Source organism: Megascapheus bottae, chromosome 3, assembly GCF_031878675.1.
Source record: "Megascapheus bottae isolate mThoBot1 chromosome 3, mThoBot2.hap1, whole genome shotgun sequence".
NCBI classification, from domain to species: domain Eukaryota; kingdom Metazoa; phylum Chordata; class Mammalia; order Rodentia; family Geomyidae; genus Megascapheus; species Megascapheus bottae.
Window position 1 is genome coordinate 87,429,503 of NC_143511.1, and position 25,332 is coordinate 87,454,834.

A 25,332-nucleotide genomic window follows, 5' to 3' on the forward strand; every position below is an offset into this window, starting at 1 on the left:
CTACCCACTATCAGGCAATCACAGTCTTAACAAATCAAACATGGGGGTAAAAAAAAAAAAAAAAAAAAAGAAGGGAGTATGCGTGTATAAAAAAAGGTGTGTATAAAAAGATATGAAAGAAAAAAAAAAAAAAAGGTGTGTGTAGGGGCCAGGAGTTTGGCCTAGTGGTTAAAGTGCTTGCCTAGCATGCATGAAGACCCGGGTTCGATTCCTCGGTACCACATATAGAAAAAAAAAAAAAGCCGGAAGTGGTGCTGAGGCTCAAGTGGTAGAGCTCTAGCCTTGAGAAAGTCCATGGACAGTGCTCAGGCCCTGAGCTCAAGCCCAGGACTGGCAAAAAAAAAAAAAAAAAAGGTGTGTGTGTGCGCATATGAACAGAATGTGTTGAATAAACAGAGATGGGAGAAGAGAAAGGTAGTTAGCATGATGGACTCCAGGAATGAAAATAGTCTGACAAAGGGGAGATATTTGGAAAAGCAAACAGCTCCCAGTCCATCTCCCCTGCCAGGGAGAGAAAAGCCATGGCCCCACCTGCTGCAACTCAAGGTCACCCACAACCTCTAAGACATACAACTCACACAAGTGGCAGGATCAAAGCCCACATGGAGATGTGGCAGGTGAGTAATGGCCTCAGTGGGACAGGTTCTGGCTTCCTACTATGCAGAAAACAGCAGGAATTCACCATCTTGTGGCAAGACCCTGCTTCTTGGCACCATGGGGTGGGGAGGAGCAGCTTCTGTTTCAGATAGAGCTGCCTAGGTGCTGTTTCATTAGCAATTATCCAGCCAGCCCCAGGCTAGCCAGGTTCTCAGAGACACAAACACGATCTGCGGTACTCCCAGCCCAAGTCTAGGTAGCTGACAGCCATCAGATGAGGTCAGAGAGGAAGAGGTGACCCCATGATTGTCCCATGAAGTTTCGCTGACTGAAGAGGGGTCACCAAACTTATCTGACTTACAAGTTGTTTGCAATCATCTGCACTCTGTGGTCAGGCCTGTCTTAACAGTGGGGTTAGTAAGTTTTCTGCACACACACACACACACACACACACACACACACACACACACACACACACACACACACACACACACCCCCTAATGCTAATGTGCCCACACACACTGAGAGAATTATCTACATAAAGTGCTGGCAAACATACAAGGGTGCCCACACTCAGAAAACTTACTAACCCCACTGTTAAGTCAGGCCTGACCACAGAGTGACAGATGCAAACAACTTGTAAGTCAGATAAGTTTGGCAAATCCACAACTGGGAGGCTCTGAGGCTAGAAACAAAAGTATAGGGTCTATCAACAGAGGCAGCAATTTCTGGGAGACTAACAATGAAAGAATGCTTCTCGACCCATCCTATGAGGTGAATATTACTCATTCCAAAACCAGATACAACCAAAACAGAGAATTACATACATATCTCTTTTGAGTAAAATATTTTCAATAAAACTTGTGCAAACTAGTCAGGTGCCAATTGCTAATCCAGTAGCTAATCCGAGCTACTCAGGAGGCTGAGATCTCAGGATCATGGTTCAAAACAGAACAGGCAGGAATGCCTATGAGATGCTTACCACTCCAATAAACTACCAAAAATCTGAAAGTGGAGCTGTGGCTCAAAGGGTAGAGTGCTAGTTTTGAACAAAAAGGCTCAGGGATGGCTCTGAGGCCCTGAGTTCAAGCACCAGGCCCGACACCAAAAACAAAACAAAACAAAAATCTTGAAGAAAACAAACTGAAGATATCACAAGATGGAAGACTTCACGTGCTCACAGACTAGATAATGCCAAAAGCAATTTACAGATTCAATGTCTCAACAGTATTCTTTAGAAAAACAGAGGGGCGGGGAGTTTGGCCTGGTGGTAGAGTGCTTGCCTGCCACGCACAAAGGCCCGGGTTCGATTCCTTGGTACCACATACATAGAAAAAAGCCAGAAGTGGTGCTGTGGCTCAAGTGGTAGAGTTCTAGCCTTGAGAAAGCCCAAGGACAGTGCTCAGGCCCTGAGCTCAAGGCCCAGGCAAAAAAAAAAAAAAAAAATAGATAAGTCAACTTAAAGCTTCATATGGAAAAGACCCCAGCCAGCAAAAGCAATTATTATTATTTTTTTTCAATCATAGGACTTGAACTCTGGGCTTGGGCACTGTCTGGCACTGTCCCTGAGCTCTTCAGCTCAAGGCTACCACCCTATCTCTGGAGCCACAGCCCCACTTCCATTTTCTAGTAGTTAATTGGAGATAAGAGTCTCACATTCTTCAGTGCCCTAATGGATCCTCAGATGTCAGCCTCCTCAGTAGCTAGGATTATAAGCATGAGCCACTGCACCCAAGCAATTCTAATTAAAAAGAACAACACTGGAGGTTATCACAATATTGGACTTTAAGTTAAACTGCATAACCATATAGTAACAAAATGTTAAGTTGTTTTATGCTTTTGTGTGCTAGTACAAAAATAGATGCAAGATCAATGGATCAGTATAGAAGACCTAGGAGTAAAATCACATAGCTAACTAATCTCTGAGAAAAGAGCCAAACTCCTACTCCAAATGGATCAAAGAGTTCAAGGTTAGGCTGAAAGACCTAGGAGTAAAACCACACAGCTAACTAATCTCTGAGAAAGGAGCCAAACTCCTACTCCAAATGGATCAAAGAGCTCAAGGTTAGACTGAAATTTTAGATCTACTACAGGGAAAGGTAGGGGAAACTCTGGAATAGGATTCCAGATGCCAGATGGTGGGAGTAAGAATGAACAGATCAGATGATGTCAAATCAGAGCACTTCTATGCAGCAAAATAATACTAATAACAGTAATAATAATAATAATTACCAGAAGCAAGAGACAATGGAATGATAGAAAATTCTTGCTAGCAGCCAGTCACCAGTAAATCATGCCTATAATCCTAGCCACTTAGGAGGCCGAGAGCTGAGGATCACGGTTCAAACCCAGCCTGGGCACAGAAGTCCCTGTGACTCTTATCTCCAATTAATCACCTGAAAACCAGAAGTAGCGCTATGGCTCAAGTGGTAGAGTTAGCCTTGAGCTGAAGAGCTCAGAGACAATGCCCAGGCTTATTGTTCAAGCCCCACAACAGACCAAAAAAAAATGAAAAGAAAAAAGAAAGTTCTTGCCAGCTATTCAACAGATAAGGAATTCATGCACAGATTATGAGTGAAAAATCAAACAGCAAAAGACCAAATGATCTAATCAACAAATGGGCAAATTAAGTAGACAGTTTTCACAAAAAATACAAATGGTGCCAAGCACTGGTAATCCTAGCTATTCCTGAGGCTGAGATCTGAGGACTGTAGTTCAAAGCTAGACCAGGCAGGAAAGCCCAAGAGAGTCTTATCTCCAATTAAGTACCAGAAAACTGGAAGGGGACCTGTAGCTCAAAATCGCTAGCTTTGAGCAGAAAAGCTCAGGGACAGAGCCCAGGCCCTGAGTTCAAGCACTGGCCACTACTGTACTCATGTCCACATACACACCAAATAGTGTATGTTGTGCTGGAGTAGACCCTAGACCTGAAAGACACACTTATACATGGGCATGTACACGGGTACACATACTTACATACATGCATATTTGGATAAACAAAGAACATGCGGTCTAAGGGAATACTTAGCAGGAGAAAGTAAAAGACAGAGAGAAAGACAGAAAGTGAGTAAAATAGGGCTGGGAGTGCAGCCTAGTGATAAAGTGCTCACTTCGCATTTATGAAGCCCTGAGTTGGATTCCTTAGTAAAATACAAACAGAAAACATACTCAGAAAAAGCCAAAAGTGGTGCTATGGCTCAAGTGGCAGAGCACTAGACTTGAGCAAACAGCCCCTAAATTCAGGGGGGGGAGAGAGAGGGGGAGAGAGAGAGAGAGAGAGAGAGAGAATATCTATCTGAGAACCACATAACAGCCTCCGTCGCTGCGATAGGCACGAGCAGGAAGGGCTGGGGCTAACAAGGAAGGTGATGAGGGTGAATATGGTCACTGAATTTTGCATGCATGGAAACAGAACACTGAAACTGCATTCGAAAGCGGGAGGGAAGGGAAAGTGAGAGGAGGAGGTGAAGTGGAACACACTATATACATGAATGAAATGCCACATGAAACCCCTTATGACTAACGTATGAAACGTAACAGCTACATGTAATGTGAGGAGACTCCAGTTTAAACAAAACCAGCCGAAAAACACCTTCTGTAAGCACTGAGAAAATATGAACTAGCTAGGCATCAGTGGCTCATAGCTGTAAACGTAGCTGTCAGGAAACAGACCTGAGAATCAATGGCTCAAAGTCAGCCTGGGAAAGAGAGTCCCCGAGACTCCTAGTTTCAATTAACTGCCGCAAAGCTGGAGGTGGAGTTGTTGTTCAAGCAGTAGTGAGCCACTGCTGAGGAAAAGGCTCAGGGACAGCACCACACCCCGAATTCAAGCCCAGAACACCAGTGCATACATGCGTGCACACATACAAAATGGACTAGATACTAGATTCCTTAAAGTCATTCTCTCTTTTTTTGTCAGTTATGTGGGTTGGAGTATGAGCTTGGGCGCTGTCCCTGAGCTCTTTAGCTCAAGGCTACCACCCCACCCTTTGAGCCACACCACCACTTCCAGTTTTCTAGTGGTTAACTGGAGATAAGAGTCTCATGGTCGGGCTGGGAGTTTGGCCTAGTGGTAGCGTGCTTGCCTAGCGTGCAGAAAGATCTGGGTTCGATTCCTCGGTACCACATACATAGAAAAAAGCCGGAAATGGTGCTGAGGCTCAAGTGGTAGAGTTCTAACCTTGAGAAAGTCCAAGGACAGTGCTCAGGCCCTGAGCTCAAGCCCAGGACTAGCAAAAAAAAATAAAGGCTCATGGTCTTTAGTGCCCAGCCTGGCTTTGAACCTTGATCCTCAGATCTCAGCCTCCTGAGTAGCTAAAGCTTAAGGCCAGTCTGGACTAAGCAGTGAGAAACACAGTCTCAAAGGAAAAAGTACTCTTATTTTGTTCAATGTGATACATTAGGAAGATATTTACTTTTGAGATTCATATTAAGAACTGCAAATCTTAAAAAAAAAAAAAACCTGTAAATCTAAACAATCCAAATCTAGAGGCAGCCACAATTTGCCAGTGACTAATGATAAACAGCAGCAGCTTTTACTACATTCCTACAAACCACCGGCTTTCAATCAGATGTACTGTGCCCTCACCCACTTTCCACAGGACATTTTGCACTGTCTAGAAACATTCCGGGTTGCCACAATGGCAGGCGGGGTTGGAGGATGCTACTGACATCAAACAAAGAAAGGCCAAAGATGCCACTCAACATGCCCTAATGAACCACAGTTCCCTAACAACCTAGAATTACCATAGGCTAGCATGTAGCTCAAGTGGCAGAGCATCTACATAATAATTAGCCCAAGACATTAGGGGCTGGGAGTGGGGCCTAGTGGAAGAGTGCTTGCCTAGCATGCGCGAAGACCTAGGTTCGATTTTTTAGTTGCCACATACGCAGAAAAGGATGGAAGTGGTACTGGGGGCTCAAGTAGTACAGCGCAGGCCTTAAAAAAGCTCAAGGAGATTGCTCAGGCCCTGAGTTTAAGCCCTGATACTGGCCAAAAAAAAAAACTTTTTAAATTAAAAACCTAAACATCACTAGGAGAAGAAAAAAGAAAAAAAAATGTATCCAGCCCAAAAGGTCAACAGTGCCAAGGTTGAGAACCCAGTGATCACTATAAGAATAAAAACTGCCAAAGCCAGGTGCTGGGGGCTCAACACCTATAATCCTAGCTACTCAGGAGGCTAAGATCTGAGGATTGAGGTTCAAAGCCAGCCCAAGATCCAAAGACTGTGAGACTCTTTTTTTTTTGAGTCTATAAAGTATTTATTGAGTCTTCTTGAATTAGTAAATAAAGTTTGTGACAACTGAATGAGCTACAAATTATATTTAGAATAGAGCATAGCAAACTAAATATCCTATTCTAGGTGTAAATAACTTAAACTCAGCATTTATGTCATAACTAACAATATGAAAGTAGGACTGTGAGACTCTTATCTCCAATTAACCACCAGAAAAAATGGAAGTAGCACTGTGGCTCAAGTGGTAGATTGATAGTCTTGAGCCGAAGAGCTGAGGGACAGTGCCCAGGCCCAGAGAGTTTTCAAGTCCTACTATCTACAATTAAAAAAAAAAAAAACCTGCCAGCAAAGATACATAATAATGCAAATATAGCAAATTGCACAATCTCCATGGAAGGTTACATGTTGTTCACTGGATACTTTTCTATTTGAAAACTTTCATAATAAAAGGGTGAGGGAAAGATTAAGTATTGTAATTATGTATTTAGAAAACAAATTTGTATTGCCAGCAAGCCCCAAAGGTATGATGTGTGGTTCATTGTGGGGACTAGACCCCTGTCTTGGGCAGCACACAGGCTAAGTACATTCTCTACTACTATGCTACTGCATCACCGCTCCTAAATTTTTTTTTTTGCCAGTCTTGGGCTTAAGCTCAGGGCCTGAGCACTGCCCTTGGATTGTTCTCAAGGCTAGAACTCTACTGCTTGAGCCTCAGCACCACTTCTGGCTTTTTCTAAGTATGTGGTATCAAGGAATCGAACCCGGGTCTTCGTGCATGCTAGGCAAGCACTCTACCACTAGGCCAAACTCCCAGTGCACCACTCCTAAATTTTAAAACAATAAAACTAAGAGGGCAGGTGGCTCAAGTGGTCGAGCACCTCTTACCAAGTATGGGTCCTGAGTGCAAACCTAAGATACTCACTGACACGTTCGTGTAGAAGCAAGTAAGGGTATTTCAGTATCTCAAGCAGAGGAACTCGAAGCTTATTCTCAAAGTCTTGGCCAGTAAAGTCAAACAGCTGTGCCTCTCCATTGCTGTCCACTATATACAACTCGTCATCATCGTCATCTGCAAGCTCTGCTTTCATCGATTTTTCGAAGTGAGTTATGAGACGAAGGGTTTCTAATTCCCATAAAACCTAGAGAGAAAAGTGAGTAGCATGTTTTATACCTTATCAACAAAATATGTTAGTTGTAATAATCATTCTGGAAACCTGTCTCTTTTTTTTTTTTTGATCATGGGACTTGAACTCTAGGCCTGGGCCCTGACCCTGAGCTCTTCAGCTCAAGGTTACTGCTCTACCCCTTGAGCCAAGCCCCACTTCCTGTTTTCTAGTAGTCAATTAGAGAATGTTCTTTAGTTCTTTAGTGTCCTGGCTGGCTTTGAACCATGATCCTCGGCCTCCTCCTGAGTAGCTGGGATTGTAAATGTGAGCCACCGCGCCCAGCTCTTTTTTTTTTTTTTTTTTTTTTTTCAGGCCCAGGACTTAAACTAAGGGCCTGGGCAATGTCTTTGATAACTTTTGCTCAAGGCTAGCACTCTGCACTTGAGCGCCAGCACCCCTTCCAGCTTTTTCTGTATATGTGATACAGAGGAATCAAACCCAGGACTTTATGCATGTTAGGCAAGCACTCAACCCACACTACTGTCCTCCTGGGTGAGCTTTCATAACACATATCATAGACTATTAAGTAGCAGTATTTCCCAAAAACAATACTGTATATACCTTCATTTAAAACTCTAGGCATACTGACTAGACACTATGTTGAAAATGAACTAGAAAACTTGTGGGTAGGGATGGGAGGGAAAACTGGGAGTACAGCAAAGTCCACAAGACTCTTACCTCCAATAATCTACCAAAAAGCTAGAACTAGTAGAGCACCAATTTTGAGTAAAAAAGCTCAGGGACAGTGCTCAGGCCTTGAGTACAAGCCCAAGGACCAGCATAAAAAGGTTGGTAAGCGGCCAGGAGTTTGGCCTAGTGGTTAAAGTGCTTCTTAGCATGCACAGAGACCCGGGTTCGATTCCTTGGTACCATATACATAGAAAAAAGCCGGAAGTGGTGTTGAGGCTCAAGTGGTAGAGCTCTAGCCTTGAGAAAGTCCAAGGACAGTGCTCAGCCGTGAGCTCAAGCCCAGGACTGGCAAAAAAAAAAAAAAAAAAGGTTGGTAAGCATCTATGTGCCAGTGATTGTATATAGAGATTCCCTTCTAGAATACTTGTTTGTTAAACATGACATTTGAAATATGATGTAAAAATCAATGTTAATAAATTCTTTAATTAAAAAAAAAAACTTTGGCAAGCCACAATCCTATTGGCAGAAGAACTTGACTTTTGGTGTGGATGGGATGGAATTAGCCCTCTCACTAAAACTATTGTGAGACTGTCTACATACACCCTGATGTCACATCACCACAGTCCTTCTTTCTGAACTGCAGTCAGTCTTCTCAATTCCTGCCCCTACTTTATCAGCTGAATTTGAGAGACAAACTAAGTTCACATCTAAATTCTTTGTTTTCATTTCAACAATATTCATAGCCTCTTCACCAGGACAGCTAAGCATTGTTTTCCAGAACCATCCTTCTTTGTTCATTTGTCCAAAGCAGCTCCAGTCCATCAAGTTTCATTATGAAGTCCCACTTCTAATGTTAGCTCTCTTGCTATGCCCCCATCTGCCGTTCCTTTCTCCACTGAAGTGTGGAACTCTGTAGAGGCCATGGGTTGGAATCAATTAGTTCCAAACTCCTGTGGATGTTGATACTGACTTCTGTCATGTCTAACAGTGTACAGTGTGTATGTATGTGTACTGATAGCGAGTAGAACTTGAACTTAGGGCCTGTGCTCTCAGTTCCTAACCCTTTCCTTCATAGCTAATGCTCTACCATTCAAGCCACATTGTCAGTTCTGGATTTTTAGCCTCAGTTTCAAGGATTTATTTCAAGGTACAGCTTAAGTGGTAGAGTGCCAGCCAGTCTTGAGCTTTTATAAAGCTAAAAGAGAGTGAGGCCTTTAGTTCAAGCCTAAGTATGGGCATGCAGCTTTAAAGATTGGCTCAGGCTAGCTCTAAATCAAGTCTATAGGCCTCAGCCTTTTAAGTAGCTAGGATTATAGATGTGAACCACTGGTATAGGGATACAAATATTTTGGGTTTTGTTGTTTTGAGGGTTTTTTTGTTTTTGCCAGTCCTGGGGCTTGAGCTCAGGCCTTAGCACTGTCCTTGGACTTTCTCAAGGCTACAGCTCTACCACGTGAGCCTCAGCACCACTTCCGGCTTTTTTCTATGTATGTGGTACCGAGGAATCGAAACCAGGTCTTCGTGAATGCTAGGCAAGGACTCTATCACTAGGCCAAATTCCCGGCCCTGTCCTTGTACCTTGTTAAGGCTAGAGCTCTACTACCTGAGCCACAGCTCACACTTCTGCTTTCTTTTCTTCTTTTTTTTTTTTTGTCAGTTCTGGGACTTGAACTCTGGGCCTGGGCACTGTCCCTGAGCTCTTTAGCTCAAGGCTACTGCACTACTCCTTGAGCCACAGCACCAGTTTTCTGGTGATTAATTGGAGATAAGAATATCACAGACTTTAGTGTCTGGACTGGCTCTGAACCTCGATCCTCAGATCTCAGCTTCCTGAGTAGCTAGGATTACAGGAGTGAGCCACTGCACCTGGCTTACTTCTGGCCTTTTCTATGTACGTGATACCAGGAATTGACCCTGGGTCTTTGTGCATGCTAGACAAGCATTCTACCATTAGGCCAAACTCTTGGCCCCCCTTGGGCACTCTACCACTAGGCTATGCTCCTGGCCTACAAATGTTTTTATTTATTTTTATTTATTTTTTCCCCAGTCATGGGGCTTGAGCTCAGGGCCTGAGCGCTATCCTTGGACTTTTTTCTCAAGGCTAGAGCTCTACACCACTTGAGCCACAGCACTACTTCCAGCTTTTTTTTTTTTCTATGTATGTGGTACTGAGGAATCGAACCTGGGTCTTCGTGCATGCTAGGCAAGCACACTACCACTAGGCCAAACTCCCAGACCCCTACAAATGTTTTTAATGGAATCTATCAATGTCAGTTCTTTCCAGATTTTCAATTCACTTAGCCCAGATATGGAGGAATAACTTGTGGCTGCTATAGTCATGAATCTATAAAACATGCAATTCCAAACTGCTCCTTGCCTTGTAGGCAGAATGCCGTGTGTTAGGAGGCATTGATGACTGACATCATCAGCCTCATTCTATCCCCATCTTACTCCTCAGTGGCCAGGTATACTGTCTGTCAATCACTACCAACATTTCAAAAGGAATTCTTTTCATGGAACAGCAGGTCTCAACAGTGGGTTTAGGGGCTGGGAGTTTGGCCTAGTGGTAGAATGCCTGCCTAGCATGTATGAAGACCCGGGTTCGATTCCTCAGTACCCCACATACATAGCAAAAAGCCAGAAGTGGCGCTGAGGCTCAAGTGGTAGAGTGCTAGCCTTGAGAAAGGCCAAAGACAGTGCTCAAGCCCTGAGCCCAAGCCCAGGACTGGCAAAAAAAAAAAAAAAAAAAAAAAAAAAAAAAAACAGTGGGTTTAATATATCCAGTAAAACTTGGTGTAAACAAATGTGCTATCTTCCAGATTTTGTTATTTATAGAACAGTCCATTTATAGAGCACAGGCAGAGAAGACTCCATGTAATTCTTTGGCACCCTAGGATATTCAAAATAATAAATGAATACTGACTTCAACTTAAAAAAAAAATCTCCAACTACATTAGTCCCTTAACTGAGTTAACTTACCTTTTTGGAAGCCAGGTACTGACTTCTCAAGACAGGGAAGTCGTAGATGGCATCTTCTCCCTATGTAAACTGTAATCTTAGTCAGATCCTTTCTTGAGCCTGTAAAGCTGCTCCAGGAGTAGTGTGGCTATTTTGCATAAAAGGCCTAATTTTTGGCCTACGTTAGCAGTTTTGTTGTTGTTTTTCCATTTGTGGGGCTAGAACTCAGCCTGGGTGCTGTCCCTGAGCCTCTTTGTGCTCAAGGCTAGCACTCTACCACTTGAACCATAGCTCTACTTCCAGTTTTTAAGTGGTTAATTGGAGTTTAAGAGTCTCATGGGGACTTTTCTGCACGAGCTGGCTTTGCCCCACAATCCTCAGATCTTAGCCACCTGTGTAACTAGGATTATAGGCATAAGTCACCCCATGCCCAGCTCCTACCTTAGTTGTTTTTGTTTTTTGGTTGTTTTGTTTTGTTTTGTTTTGCCAGCCCTGAGGCTTAAACTGAGCACTGTCCTTGGGCTGTTTCCTCAAGGCTAGGGCTCTACCGCTTGAGTCACAGCACTACTTCCGGCTTTTCTATGTCTGTGGTACCAAGGAATCAAACCTGAGTCTTCTTGCAAGCTAGATTAAGAACTTTACCACTAGGCCAAATTCTCAGCCTACCTTAATTTTTAACTTGCTTTCCTCACTAAGCTTAATCATCTCTGAGACTTTAAAGCACAGGATGTGCTTAAACACTTATGAGACCATTCTAAGATTATTAATTGGCCTAGTTTCAATACTGTTGTGTTTCAGGGACTAAGGAGGCCTAAGAAAAGAGAAAAACAAATGGGCAGGCAATAAAGCAGTCAGAACAGACAACATTCACTGGACAGTAAACCTGGGCTCATGATACAACATTGCTGAGAAAGTGGCACTGAGTGGTAGAGTGCTAGTCTTGAAAAAGCCCAAGGACAGTGCCTAGGCCCCAAGTTCAAGCCCCAGGACTGGCAAAAAAATAAAATAAAAAGAATGTTATAAAAAAAATAAAAAACAAGGAGTCAAAAATAGAGTATGGCTGCCTATATTAGCTAGTAAACCTTACCTATAACACTCAGGAGGCTGAGATCTGGAAGACTGAAGTTTGAAACAAGCCCTGACAGGAAAATCAGACAGGTGCCTACCTTAAAACATTGGCTTCAGCATAAAGACAATGAGCAGCCTCACAATTAGAAATTTTATACAATGCAAGATTTTCAAGAGCTCAGACTACACACACCTGTAGTCTGTTTTATTAGATAAATGTAACAAAACATGCTTACCCTCAAATTCCTATCTACTTACCATTAAAAATCAGTACTTAGTAAAAAAAAAAAAAACAAAGAAACAAATACTGCTAGGTGCTGATGGCCGGAACTCGTAATCCTAGCTACTCAGGAGACCGCAGCCTCCTACAGGTCTTGGTTCAAAGGGCGGCCCAACCAGGAAAGGCCATGAGACTCCTATCTCAATTAGCCACCAAAAAGAGACTTAAGCTGAGACTCAAGTGATAGAACACCAGCCTTGAGCAAAAAAAGCTAGAGGAGAGCTTCCAGGCCCAGAGTTCAAGTATAGAATTGGCACAAAACCAAAAAGCAAGCAAACAAACCAAAAAAACCCCATTGAAACCACTGATACTGACATAAACAGATGAAACTAAAAATATCCCACTCAACTCAATTTCTTGGGTTTTTTGCTTCTTAAGACAGGGTCATACTTTGTAGCCTCGTTGGCTTTAAACTTAATACTCCTCCTGCTCTGGCCTCCCAAGTGTTAGGCATGGCTACATTTCATAAAATTGTTTTTATACTGACATGAGCAAACCTGATTATATAAATTATGCTTTAGATTTTGATTCACTTCTACCAGTTATTATAAACCAGGAATTGGTTAGGAAGTGTATGTATCAGGAAGTATATTTCCCCGAATGCTTCAGACAGAGTTTAAACTTATTCTTTTCTTAGTCATTATTCTATGAAGAATAATCCAATTAATGTCATTTACCTCGTGCAAGAATGGCAATTCTTCTCTTGCTTTGTGGTACTCGGCCACACATTCTAAGCAGTAGCAGAGGTCTTCGTCAGCTGTATGGAATTCTCCAGAAAGGGTCCTGGAGGCATAGCTCTTTAGGAAGTCAAGAGTGGAAAGACCACCCGGCGTGCACCAGCAACACGTGCTCATTCTGAACCTACATTTAAAGGAGAAGACAGCTAAAAACAGAAGGAAAACATATCCATGCTATTGTGAAGAACGGGCGCCTTTCTACTTATAACTGACGTCTTCAACCTTAAATGTGTCTGCTCAGCCAGAAGGTTCTGCTGACAATCCACGAATAGTGGATGTGACTGAACACAAATCTGAAAGCAGGGATATGGGGTGAGTGAGGATGCAGCTCAGCAGTGCAGGGCTTCCGTAGACTACATCCCCAGATTGGATTTTCAATAAAACACAAAACCAGTCAGTGAATGTCTGGATACAGAATTTGGCAGTATAATGTATTTAAATATGAAATCTGCCTAAAATTTATATTATGCACTCATAATCTCTGCTAATAGAAAACCAATAAGTAACCCTTTTTGAAAAAAAAAATTTCCTGGGGCCTGCAACGTTGGACAAAGCGAGGGGATGCAACAGAGGTAGACCGGAGCCACTGCTGTCACCATGACCAATGGTAACGAGCGTGAGCTCACCCACCAGAAGATGAAAAAGCAGAGTGACTCGGTTAAGGGAAAGCGCCAAGATGATGGGCTTTCTGCTGCTGCCCACAAGCAGAGGGACCCCAAGATCATGCATCAAAAGCAGAAAAAGGCAAACGAGAAGAAGGAAGAAAACAAGTAGCTTTGTGGCTTCGTGTCCAACCCTCTTGCCCATCGCCTGTGTGCCTGGAGCCAGTCCCCCTTGCTCCTGCTTCCTAGGGCTCACAGGTCCCAGCACCCATGGCATTCCCTTTCCCCTGAGTCGGCAGCGGGTCCCTTTTGTGCTTCCTTCCTCTCAGGTAGCCACATTTGGGGGTGAGGGGGGTTACTCCTTCCCAGTGCTTTTATTCCTGTGGGGCATACCCCAAAGTATTAAAAGTAGCTTTGTTAAAAAAAAAATTCCTTCGTGCTGAGGCTTTTTAACTTTACACCTAACCTAATAATTATATTAATGCATGAGTACCATCAAATACATGTATTTGCATTTTAAACTGTTATTTTTACTTAATACTTTTCAAAAACATACTTTCTTCACACTTCTAAAGGCATTTACAGTAACTTTCAATATTAAATATTCGTAGAAAAGTAAATTGAAAATAAGTTTCTGGGGTTGAGAGCATAGCTTAGTGGTAGAGTGCTCGCCTCGCATGCACAAAGCCCTGGGTTCGATTCCTCAGTACCACATACATAGAAAAAACTGGAAGTGGCACTGTGGCTCAAGTGGCAGAGCACTAGCTTGAGCAAAAAGTGTCCAAAGACAGTAGTGCCCAGGCCCTGTGTTCAAGCCCCAGGACTGGGGAAAAAAAAAAAAGAAAAAAAAGAAGTTTCTATTGTACCTATAAAACTAGCTATTCAGGAGAGGCTAGCCAGTCTGGGGTAGGAAAGAGTTTGTGACGCTTATCTTCAATTAACCACCAAAAAGAGGTAAATGAAGCTATGGCTTACATGATAGAGCACTAGTCTTGAGCAAAAGATTCAGGGACCGAGTTCAGGCCTAGGACTGGCACACAAAAAAAAGGAAGATTCTAAGCCTGTGCCAGTAACTCAAGCCTATAAGTCTAGCTACTCAGAAGGATCAAAGCCAGCCTGAGAAGGAAAGTTCATGAGGCTCCTATCTCCCTACCCCCCCCCACACACAAAAAAATCTGAAAGTAGAAGATCCCTAGTCTTAAGGAAAAACAAAAAACAAAACAAAAAAACAATTCAGGGAGAGGAAACTGGGGAAAAGAGAAGGAAGGAGAAAAAGGAATGTATTCAGAGTCAGGTGCTAGTGGCTCGTATCTGTAATCCTAGCTACTAAGGAGTCTAAGATCAGAGGATTGCACTTCAAAGTTAGCCTCAGCATACCAGTCCATAAGAAGCCTCGATTTAATAAACTACTGCAAAAAAAGCAAGAAAGTGATAACTATAGCTCAAATGGTAGAGTGCTAGCTGTGAGCAGAAATTCAAAGACAGTCCTTACCTGCTGAGTTCAAGCCCTATTACCACCAACACCACCAACAGTATCAATAACAGGGGCCAGGAGCATGGCCTAAAGGTAGAGTCCTTGCCTAGTGCTGGGTTCGATTCCTCAGTATCACATACACGTGTGTACATGTGCCCGCATATGCATGCGCATACATGCATGCATATGCATGCATACATACACACACACACACAGGCTGGGCATGGTAGCTCAGGCCTATAAACTTAAGTTATTCAGGAGGCTGAGATCTGAGGATTGAAGTTCAAAGCCAGCCCCAGCATTAAAATCTGTGAGACTCTTATTAACCACCAGAAAACGGAAGTACCTCTGTGGCTCCAGGGGTAGGGAAGTAGCCTTGAGTTGAAGAGCTCAGGGAGAATACTCAGAGTCAAACCCCATGACCTACAAAAAAACCCAAAAAAACAAAAAAAAACAGAAGTGATGCTGTGGCTCAGGTGGTAGAACATTAGCTTTGAGAAAGCCCAAGGACAGTGAACGCCAGGCCCTCCCTGGGTTCAAGCCCCAGGACTGGCAAAAAAAAAAAAAAAAAAAAAATTAAATAACAATAATAAACTACATTAAAAAAAAAAGCTGAAAGTTGGGTGTGGTGTCCCACACCTGTAATCCTAGCTACTCAGGAGGCTGAGATCTGAGGATCAAGGTTCAAAGCTAGCCCAAGCACAAAAGGACCTGAGACTCTTTTTTTTTTTTTTTTTTTGCCAGTCCTGGGCTTGAGCTCAGGGCCTGAGCATTGTCCTTGGACTTTCTCAAGGCTAGAGCTCTACCACTTGAGCCTCATCACCACTTCCGGCTTTTTTCTATGTATGTGGTACCGAGGAATCGAACCCGGGTCTTCATGCATGCTAGGCAAGCACTTTAACCACTAGGCCAAACTCCTGGTCCGACCTGAGACTCTTATCTCCAATTAACCTCTAGAAAATGGGAGGTGAGGCTTGGTTCAAGGGTAGGGTGGTACCTTTGAGCTGAAGAGCTCAGGGACAGTGCCTAAGCACAGGGTTAGAGTTGTACCCTTGAGCAGAATAGCTCAATGCCCAGGCCCCATGACCCACAAAAAAAAGCTCAAGGGCATGATGGTCCAGGCCATGAGTTCAAGCCCCAGGACAATCACAAGGTTTCATAGGTTGGGGATTTATCTAAGCAGAAGAATGAAGGGGAAAAAAAGGCTTAAAAAATAAGATTCTAAAATTAAGAACTTCCTTAAAAGTAGGACAGAGACAATATATGTTACCGCAGTTCTCATCTGAAAAATAGTATGCAGTTGCAGACAGCTGCCCTGTACTTAGTTACACCTTACTACTGTCCATCTGGCACAGGGTATGGCCAACAAGGGGACATGATGTATATACTGTCTTCAACCTGTTGTGCACATGAAAGTATTTTATTTAAACAAGAACTTCTTATCCCTGAAAGAAGTACATCATAATACTGAAGGTTAAGGGTTTTTAGAAGCTGTTTTTTTCAGTTGTCAACTCGAGGTGGGGCATGAATAAGGTCCTACAAATAGAAAGTAGACACTTCATAGATTCTATAGTTACCAACTATTTCAAACACAATTTTGGCAGGTAACAGATTATGGTCAATTGAAACTTAAATCTTTTTTTTTTTTTTTTTTTTGACCAGTCCTGGGGCTTGAGTTCAGGGCCTGGGCACTGTCCTTAAGCTTTGAGCCACAGCACCACTCCCAGCTTTTTCTGTCTATGTGGTACTAAGGAGTCGAACCTGGGTCTTCGGGCATGCTAGGCAAGCACTCTACCATGAGGTCAAACTCCCGGTCACTGAAACTTAAATCTTAAGGGACTATAGTGCAAGTAAAATGTTGTGCACTTTAACAGAGCACAGAGAAAAAGGCATCTCCTAAGAAAATTACAGGATTTGTTTTAGCTTTCAGAAACCTAGCCTAATTCCACACTCTAGAAAGGCAGATTAAATTTTTCTAGGTAAGTATGATTCAAGTGATACAACACTTGAAAGATAAAGTGAAATAAAAGTGAAAAGCCTTGAGTTAAGCCCTAGTACCAGCACATACACACAGGTAGGTTAGAGTTACTGTCATAGAACGGTACCTATGCATGTAGAATATACTGCTAGCTCACACCTGGAATTCCAGCTGTGTAGGAAATTGAGATTGGTGGATTACAGATAAAGAGTCCAGCCCAGGGGCTGGGAGTTTGGCCTAGTGGTCGAGTGCTTGCCTAGCATACACAACGACCTATAGCTAAAATTACAGTGTAAGCCACCAGCACCTCACCCAGAAAAGTAACTACAAAAAGCAATTTAGGCCAGTACCAGTAGTTCATGCCTGTAATCCTAATTACTCAAGAGGCTGAGGTCTAGGATTGCAGTTTGAAACTGACCTGAGCATCAAAGCCCATGTAATTCTTACCTCCAATAAACTACTAAAAAGCCAGAAGTGTAGCAGTGGTCCAAATAGCAGAGAGCTGATCTTAAACAAGAGAATCTTAGGGACAGTGATCAGACCCTGGTTCAAGCCTCAAGGCTGGCAGCTCCTTTGCATTCTAGCTTCTATATCCCCAATGATACATTCTATTACCAAATCTAATCAGAAATGCTCACTATGCATTCCTTAGCTACACCCACAGGCCACTCTGCTGGCTCTATGTTACTCAAAGTCCTTCACAATCATTTCTTCCTTCGTTCCCCATCTAAACATAAAACTCTCTCCCTAGGGGCAGGGAGTGTGGTCTAGTGGTAGAGTGCTCGCCTGGCATGCATGAAGCCCTGGGTTCTATTCCTTGGTACCACATACAAAGAAAAAGCTGGAAGTAGTGTTGTGACTCAAGTAGTAGAGTGCTATCCTTGAGAAAGTCCAAGGACAGTGCCCAAGCAGAGTTCCCACCCCAGGACTATTCCTACCCCCACCAAAAACAAACAAACAAAAAAACAAAGAACATCTTGGCCTTAGAAGTGGCACTGTAGCTCAAGTGGTAGATCACTAGCCTTGAGCTGAAGAGCTCAGGGACAGCTCCCAGGCCCAGAGTTCAAGCCCCCAACATCAACAACAACAAAAAAGGATATACTTTGGGCCAGGCACAGTGGCTCATGCTTGTAATCCTAGCTATTCAGAGGCTGAGCTATGAGGATCTTGCTTCAAAGCCAGCTCAGGCACCTTAAAAAGTCCGTGATGGGGGCCGGGAGTTTGGCCTAGTGATAGAGTGCTTGCCTAGCATGCATGAAGACCCGGGTTCAATTCCTCGGTACCCCACATACATAGCAAAAAGCTGGAAGTGGTGCTGAGGCTCAAGTGGTAGAGCTCTAGCCTTGAGAAAGTCCAAGGATAGTGCTCAAGCCCTGAGCCCAAGCCCAGGACTGGCAAAAAAAAAAAAAAAAAAAAAAAGTCCCTGATGGACTCTTCTCTCCAATTAACCAACAGAAAACCAGAAATGGCGCTGTGGCTCAGCCTTGAGCTGAAGAGCTTAGGAAAAACACCCAGGCCCAAAGTTCAAGTCCCACAACCAACAAAAAAAAAATCTCTACCTAGCCAGGCATCAGACATAGCGGTACATACCTATGATCCCAGCATTGGAGTTTAAGGCAGGATTATGAGTTCAAAACCAGTCTAAGTATACAATGAGTTTAGAATATAGTAAGCCTCTGTCTCAAACAAAACAACCTATCTCCAATGGCTTAAGACTCTAATCTCCTCATTCAATACCTCCTCACCTCTGGCAACCTCATTCAAACTATAAATCATTCCCACATTGAAGTTACCCAAAGACTGAAAAAGCATATAAAGGATTGTTTTGCTATGCTGTTCTGGCTGGCAAACTCCTTGGCTTCAGGAAGCCCCTTGCTTCAGCTTCTCTATTTGCTGGGACTACATTCACACTACCCTCTACACACCACATTCAACTACAATGTGGATGAATGAATAAATAGATCTATTTCTATCTCTTTATCTCTATATATGTATATACATACCAGCAATAGAAACAAGGGCCACATACTTGCTACACATGCACTTTACCACTGAGCTACCAACCCCTCCTAAGCTCCTAGATGCAATAAATCTGGGATGTGGAAGCTTTGGGCTATAAGTAAGTAGAGCCATTTGGTACACGACAGGACAGACATGCTTCCTGCCTGCTTTCTTAAGACCTACCTGCCTGTACCAATTATTTTCTAAATCTCTTATGATCTCATTACTACCCAAATTGGCCCTGATCAGAAAAAAGGTTCCCCACCCCTGCAGTAAATAATAGCATAGCTTGAACTCTATAGCATAGCCTAAAACTCTATAGTTGCATAAAATACCCAACTGCCAACAATGGAACTCTACGCCCAGCTCCTGACAGGCATTGCAAAGTAAGCTCAACCAGGCCAGAACAAAGCTCTTCCCTTTATCCACTACTCATCCTTATGTTTCCTGACAGCATAATCATCAGGGTTTTTTTCGTTTTTTAAGTGTGTGTGGTGGGGGAGCAGTACAGAGTTTGAACTCAAGGCCTTGTTCCTGTTAAGCAAAAGTTCTATTACTTGAGCTTTATCTGAAAGCTATTTTCTAGGTAAGTTCTGGAGGGTTTTCTGGGCTTTGGTTTTGCCCAGAACCAGCCTCAGACAATAATCCTCTTACCTATACTTCCTACACGTCATGCTGTCCAGATTAATGAGATGCAGGACCCATCCATTAGCTTCCTGCCTGGGGCCAACCTTAAATAGCCAGGTTTCAGGCTTGTACCACCATACTCGCTCCCCCATCTACTCAATCTTCAAACCAGCAACCTATCTTCTCTTTCTCCCCTGTCCTCATCTGTTGACTTTCAGAGTCCACCTCCTTAATTATACCTGTATTTTCTATTTTGTGTTACTGCCTCTACCTTAGTTTAACATGCTTTCCTTATTTGCTGAGATTACTGAAGAAATCTAAATGATCTCTCTACCTCTTGTTTGATCCAGATTTTCCTGCAATATGCCAAAGCACAACCTAGATTTCTAGCACTACCTACAGTAACTCCTCCTCCGCAGGGGGGACAAAATTCAAATTCTGAACTCAAGCAAAAGGCCCTCCACAACACGGCTTCAGTACCATCTCCTACTGTCACCTCACACTCAATTCCCCTTACTTGGGCCTTCCTAAAATAATCCAGGGTGCTGGCATCTCCTCACTGCATAAGTGCTGGCATCTGCCTTCAACTGGAGCCAGGGTTCCTTAAAATAAAAATGAGATCTTGTCCATAGATAAAGTTTTAGGTTTGGCTCTCAAGTAGTAGACTGACAGACAAGCAAGTATGAAGCCCTAAATTCAAACCCAAATACCTGCGTACGCGCATGCACACACACACACACACACACACACACACACATGCAACATACAAAATTTACACAAATGAAATTTATATTATATTTTACATTTAATATAATGTGTGTGTGTGTGGTACTTTGGTGGGCATCATTGCTACTCAGGAGGCTGAGATCTGAGGATCAAGGTTCAAAACTAGTCCCTGTGGACAAATTCAAGAAACTTTTATTTCCAACTAATCAGCAAGAAAAGCCTGAGGGGAAAAGTGAAAGTATGGCTAAAGTGGTAAAGCACTAGGCTTGAGTGAAAAAGCATAGCAAGAGTATACAAAGCCCTGAGACTCTGAGTTTAATCCCCTAGCACTGGCCAAAAAAAAAGAAAGAGGGCCGGGAGTTTGGCCTAGTGGTAGTGTGCTTGCCCAGCAGCACAAAGACCCAGGTTCCCCAGGTGCAATGGCTCATGTCTGTAATCCTGAGATCTGAGGATGGAGGTTCAAAGCCAGCCCAGGCACTAAAGACCCTGAGACTCTTACCTCCAATTAACCATGAAAAAAGGGGAGGTGGGTCTGTGGCTCAAGGGGTAGGGTGGTAGCCTTCAGCTGAAGAGCTCAGGGGCAATGCCCAAGCCCAGAGTTCAAGCCCCATGACCCACCCCCCCAAAAAAAAACCTCAGGTTCAACTCCTCAGTGCCACATATATGGGGAAAAAAAGCTGGAAGTGGTGCTGTGACTCAAATGGTTGAGTGCTAGCCTTGAAAAAGCCCAAGGACAGTGTCCAGGTCCTGAGTTCAAGCCCCAGGACTGGCAAAAAAAGAAAAAAGAAAGAAAAGAAAGAGGGCCAGGAGTTTGGCCTAGTGATAGAGTGCTTGCCTAGCATGTACTAAGGCCCTGGTTCAATTCCTCAGTACCACATAAAGCCTGAAGTGGTGATGTGGCTTAAAGGTAGGGCCCTAGCCTTAAGAAAGCTCAAGGATGGTGCTCAGGCCCAGAGTTCAAGCCCCAGGACTGGAAAGAAAAAAAAAAAAAAGGAAAGAAAAAAAGAAGCAGCAGTAGCAAGCAAGTATTTAAAGCATTTTACTGTTTTTCTGAGAAAACTGGACCTGAGAATAATCACTGTGTAACATGTCGTGGGTGTCATTGCATCTTGGAGGCTGGTTGTACTCATCTGCTCTTCCAGCAGGCCTTAAAGCTTCTCTGCCCCTCAGGACCCTCCCTGAATGCGTGCCCATCATTGCACCCATTGGTGCTATCTGAACTCCCACTGATTTTCACTGGCTACACTAAGCATTGTTGAGTCTGCTAGGGCAAGGGCCTGCTCACTCCCTCTCTTTGTAGCTCATTCTTCAGTATATACTACAAGACCAAAAAAAAAAAAAGTGATTACCTTGACAAATGTCCTACAAAAAAGTGACCTGCTCAGCAGAGAGTTGTGGGCTTGTGAAGAAGTGAGGATCCATTGCTATCCAGTCAAGACTTTTGCATCCAAAAGAACATTTCTGAAATTCAAGAAGCAAAATTTATGGGACTTTTTTTTTTCTTAATCGCATCTCATCATCACATCACAGAGCCCGCGAAGAGGAAGCCAGGAGCAGGTTAGCTGACCCGTACACCGTAGCTGTTCAGGTGACTCCCACGCCACGAACAGGCTGCGGCTCAGGCCTGTAATCCTGGCGACTCGAGCGGCCGCGAACTGCTCAGGGACCAAACCCGGCTTGCCCAGGAAAGCCCGCGGGCCTCGGAGGAGCTGTGGCCCGGGAGCTGGAGGACAGGCCTGCCCCGGCCCCACGGCGCCACCCCCGCCCGCAGCGCACCGTCTCCGTGGGGTGTGCTTTCCCTTCCGCGGCCCGCCCGTTTGGCGCCGCGAGCCCTCGCGCCGGGGCGCAGGGGGCGCCCACGACGCCCGGGGGCGGGGCCGGCCGTCCGCCCGCGGCCCGGCGGCCCGGCACGGGGGCGGGGCCAGGCCTGACACTCGGCCCCGCGCGACCCCTTCGCCCCGAGGGAGCTGCGCGGAGCCTGCACGCCGGGCCGCGCTCCGGGAGCTGCGGCCAACTCCGACGGGAGGACCGCACGTCCGGCCCCCGGCGGGCCAGGAGCACAAAGGGGCGGCCCTCGAGCGGCGCCGGGACCGCACGTACAGGGCTCGCTCGCGCCTCCCTCCCCCACCGCCGCCTCGCGCCACGCCCGTTACACCGCGCGGCGCACGCTCGCGCGCCAAGCCCGCCCGGCCCGCGGCCCCGAACCCGCCGCTCCGCTTACCCAGAGCCAGCCTCGGCCTGCACTCCACCTGCACACCTTCACCCCACAGCCGGGCGCTAGCGGAAGTGCAGGGCCGCGGCCCGCCATCCAACCCGCGGTCACCGCGAGCCTAAGCTCCGCCCTGCGCGCCGCGTCCGCCGTGCTCGGGCCCCGCCCCCGCGCAGCTTTCTTGTTTTGGTGCGCGGAGGGGCGGGGCTAGAGAAGACGCGCTGCGGGGTGCCTCGGGTAGGCCTGAAGCCTGGGGGTTGCGTCACTTCCTGGCTACAGGAAGGACCAATCAGGGGCGCCCCTCCTGACCATTGGCTGAAGGCTCTAGCCTGGAGTGGGCGGGGCCTGCGGCCATGCGCCTGGCCTGGGGTGGACTCGACGCCAGCCCTCCTGCCCTCCTACCGTTTGTGGTCCCAGGCTCTCCGCTTCCTTTTTCAACGCTCAACTGTTTCAGGAGGGGTGGTGTTAAGAACGGAGATGGATTTTTTCTTTCTCTAGATTTCCTTTGGAGACCTAAAACTTAATAAACATGTAATTTGGTGGTAATTTAAGATTAAGACTACAGAAAAGTACCCCTAGGTATGGTAAAGATTCAATGCAGAATTCCACCTAATAAAACCCTCTGGGAAGCTATCACGGGGGCTTGAACTCGAGGCCTGAGCCCTGCCCTGACCACTTTGACTCAAGGCTGGAACAAGGCTCATCTCTATCACTTGACCCGCAGCCCCATTTCCAGCTTTTTGCTGGTTAACTGGAGACAGTCTTACGGATTTCCGTGTCTGGGCTGTCTTCGAACTGGGATCCTCAGCCTCCCGAGCTAGGACTACAGGCATTGAGCTTCCTGTGCTCTGCCTCCCCTCCCCCACTTTTCTTTTTTAAAACCTGCCCTCCCCCCTTAAAAAAAACCCAACCCACTGCCCCCTGGAGATGAGACCGCACCGCTGGCTCTTGCACGTTTGTGAGGCTTGAACCCAGGACCTCACACTCTCGTTCAGCTTTTTCACCCAAGGCTGGTGCTCTACCATTTGGGCCACACTTCCATCTTATTGGCTTGTTTTCTAATTAACAAAATTGTCACCCCTGATCCTGACTATAAAGCAGACGTGGCTCAAGCAGTAGGACACTTCAGGTGGGAAGTCAAATACCCAACAGGTGGGGGAAAAAAGGGGATAAGTACACAGGATTAATTAGTTGGAGGCTGTCTAGCAAGCTTGCAGCCCAGAGTTCAAACCTCAGTACTACTTAAAAATATATAATTTTTTTAAGTGACTCCTGTAAATACTAGTTACTCAGGAGCCCGTATCTGAAGATCGCAGTTCAAAGTCAATCCGGGCATGAAAAACTCACCTCCAATTAACAACCAAAAAAGAAAAAAAGAAAAGAAAAAAAGAAAAAGAAGAAAATAACAAAAAAGCTAGAATGTCGCTGTGGCTCTGCGGAAAAGCTCGGGGACAGCGCCTAGGCCCAAAGTTCAAACCCCACCCCTGGAACCAAAAAAAGGAAAAAAATAAAAAAGAAAGAGAAAAAAAAGAAAAACCAAACACTTTCGAAGCCAAAGGGGCTGCGGGAGGGCTGGGGGCGGCTCCAGGGTTTGCAAGGCCCGGACGCAGCGCGGGAGGAGGCCGCAGCCGGCCGGAGACGTCTTACCGCGGCCGAATCTTCCCGGAGAATGAGGCCGCACGCGGGAGGCCCTGCCCGGGAAGGTTCCAGAAAGGGGCGTGGCTTGTTGGGAGGCAAATAACGGTTGGGCCCCCACCCCCCGCCAGGCCGAAAGCCGTTACTCCCCTCCCCCGCCGGGGGGGGGGTCCCCACCGGGCCCACCTCCCACCCACGCGAGAGCCAGGCAGGCACAAACCGTTGGGCACGGCTACTCCGCGTCACCCCTCTGGTAGTCACCTTGACTGTCGCCGTCACCCCCCTGGATGTCACCTGTACTTGTCACTCTAATCCCTCTGGATGTCACCTTTATAATAACCATTTTTTAATTTTTTTGAATAGTTTTCTGTGATGCTTAAAATAAGAATCACCAAGACATGTGAAAGGGTATCAATATATGTGAATTAACGCACCTTCTATCTGGCAAATATCATGTAACTCTTTTATTAATTACAATAAAAAAAATAAAATAAAATCAAAATCAAAAACTATAAAGATCCGGGCGGCTGTTAAAACGTTTTGAAAGGGGAGAGACATGGAGTTAAAATTTTGCTGTCATCTGTAGATCTTTGCAGAAATTATGATAATTGGGTGAATACTGTATTCTGTAGCTGATTTTTCACAAAAGTAACTATGAAAGACTATACATGCCCAAACTACCTGGGAAGAAACTGAACATTATTCTTTATTCCCAATGTGGGAGATCGATCCTTGAGACATAGTAAGTCCAGTTTAGAGACCCTCCCCTAAAAATAATTTTAGGGGCATAAGAAAATGATTTATCCTTCTTAGGGCCGGGAATTTGGCCTAGTGGTAGAGTGCTTGCCTAGCATGCATGAAGACCTGGGCTCAATTCCTCGGTACCACATACATAGAAAAGAGCCAGAAGTGGTGCTGAGGCTCAAGTGGTAGAGCCTTAGCCTTGAGAAAGTCCAAGGACAGTGCTCAGGCCCTGAGCTCAAGGACAGGACTGGAAAAAAGAAAATGATTTATCTTCTCATAAATAAAATCGGGAAAAAAAGTAGAATAAAGAAAATGTATTACTGTACATTAGTATATATTTTTATATCAACAGTCATTTAGAGGGTTTTTTTGTTGTTTTTTGAGGGTTTTTTTTGCTTTTTTAATTTTTTATTAAAGAATTTATTGACATTGATTTTTACCTCATATTTCAAATGACATGTTTAACAAATGAGTATTCAAGAAGGGAATCTCTATATACAATCACTGGCACTTAGTTTTTAGAACATAATCAAAATTAGGCTAAGGGTTTGTATATCATAGATGCATATTAATTTATGAAATAAAACATTATGTCTAGGGCCAGGAGTTTGGCCTGGTGGTAGAGTGCTTGTCTAGCATGCATGAAGACCCAGGTTCGATTCC

At 44.7% G+C, this 25,332-nt stretch overlaps 1 protein-coding gene and 1 pseudogene across 1 annotated transcript in view; one reads left to right on the plus strand and one right to left on the minus strand.

The window, feature by feature from the left end:
• Setx (senataxin) overlaps nt 1–23,953 on the minus strand; it is a 70,213-nt gene extending 46,260 nt beyond the window's left edge. The window contains exons 1-5 of the mRNA XM_090330856.1: nt 23,938–23,953; nt 22,693–22,809; nt 21,431–21,542; nt 12,614–12,797; nt 6,757–6,973 (exon numbers count right to left, since the gene is read on the minus strand). Coding sequence (XP_090186982.1) covers nt 6,757–6,973; nt 12,614–12,790 — 394 coding nt within the window. The 5' untranslated portion in view covers nt 12,791–12,797; nt 21,431–21,542; nt 22,693–22,809; nt 23,938–23,953. The remainder of the gene's footprint in view (nt 1–6,756; nt 6,974–12,613; nt 12,798–21,430; nt 21,543–22,692; nt 22,810–23,937) is intronic.
• LOC150066065 (small EDRK-rich factor 2 pseudogene) lies at nt 13,271–13,447 on the plus strand (annotated as a pseudogene).
• Nucleotides 23,954–25,332: the final 1,379 nt, after the last annotated feature.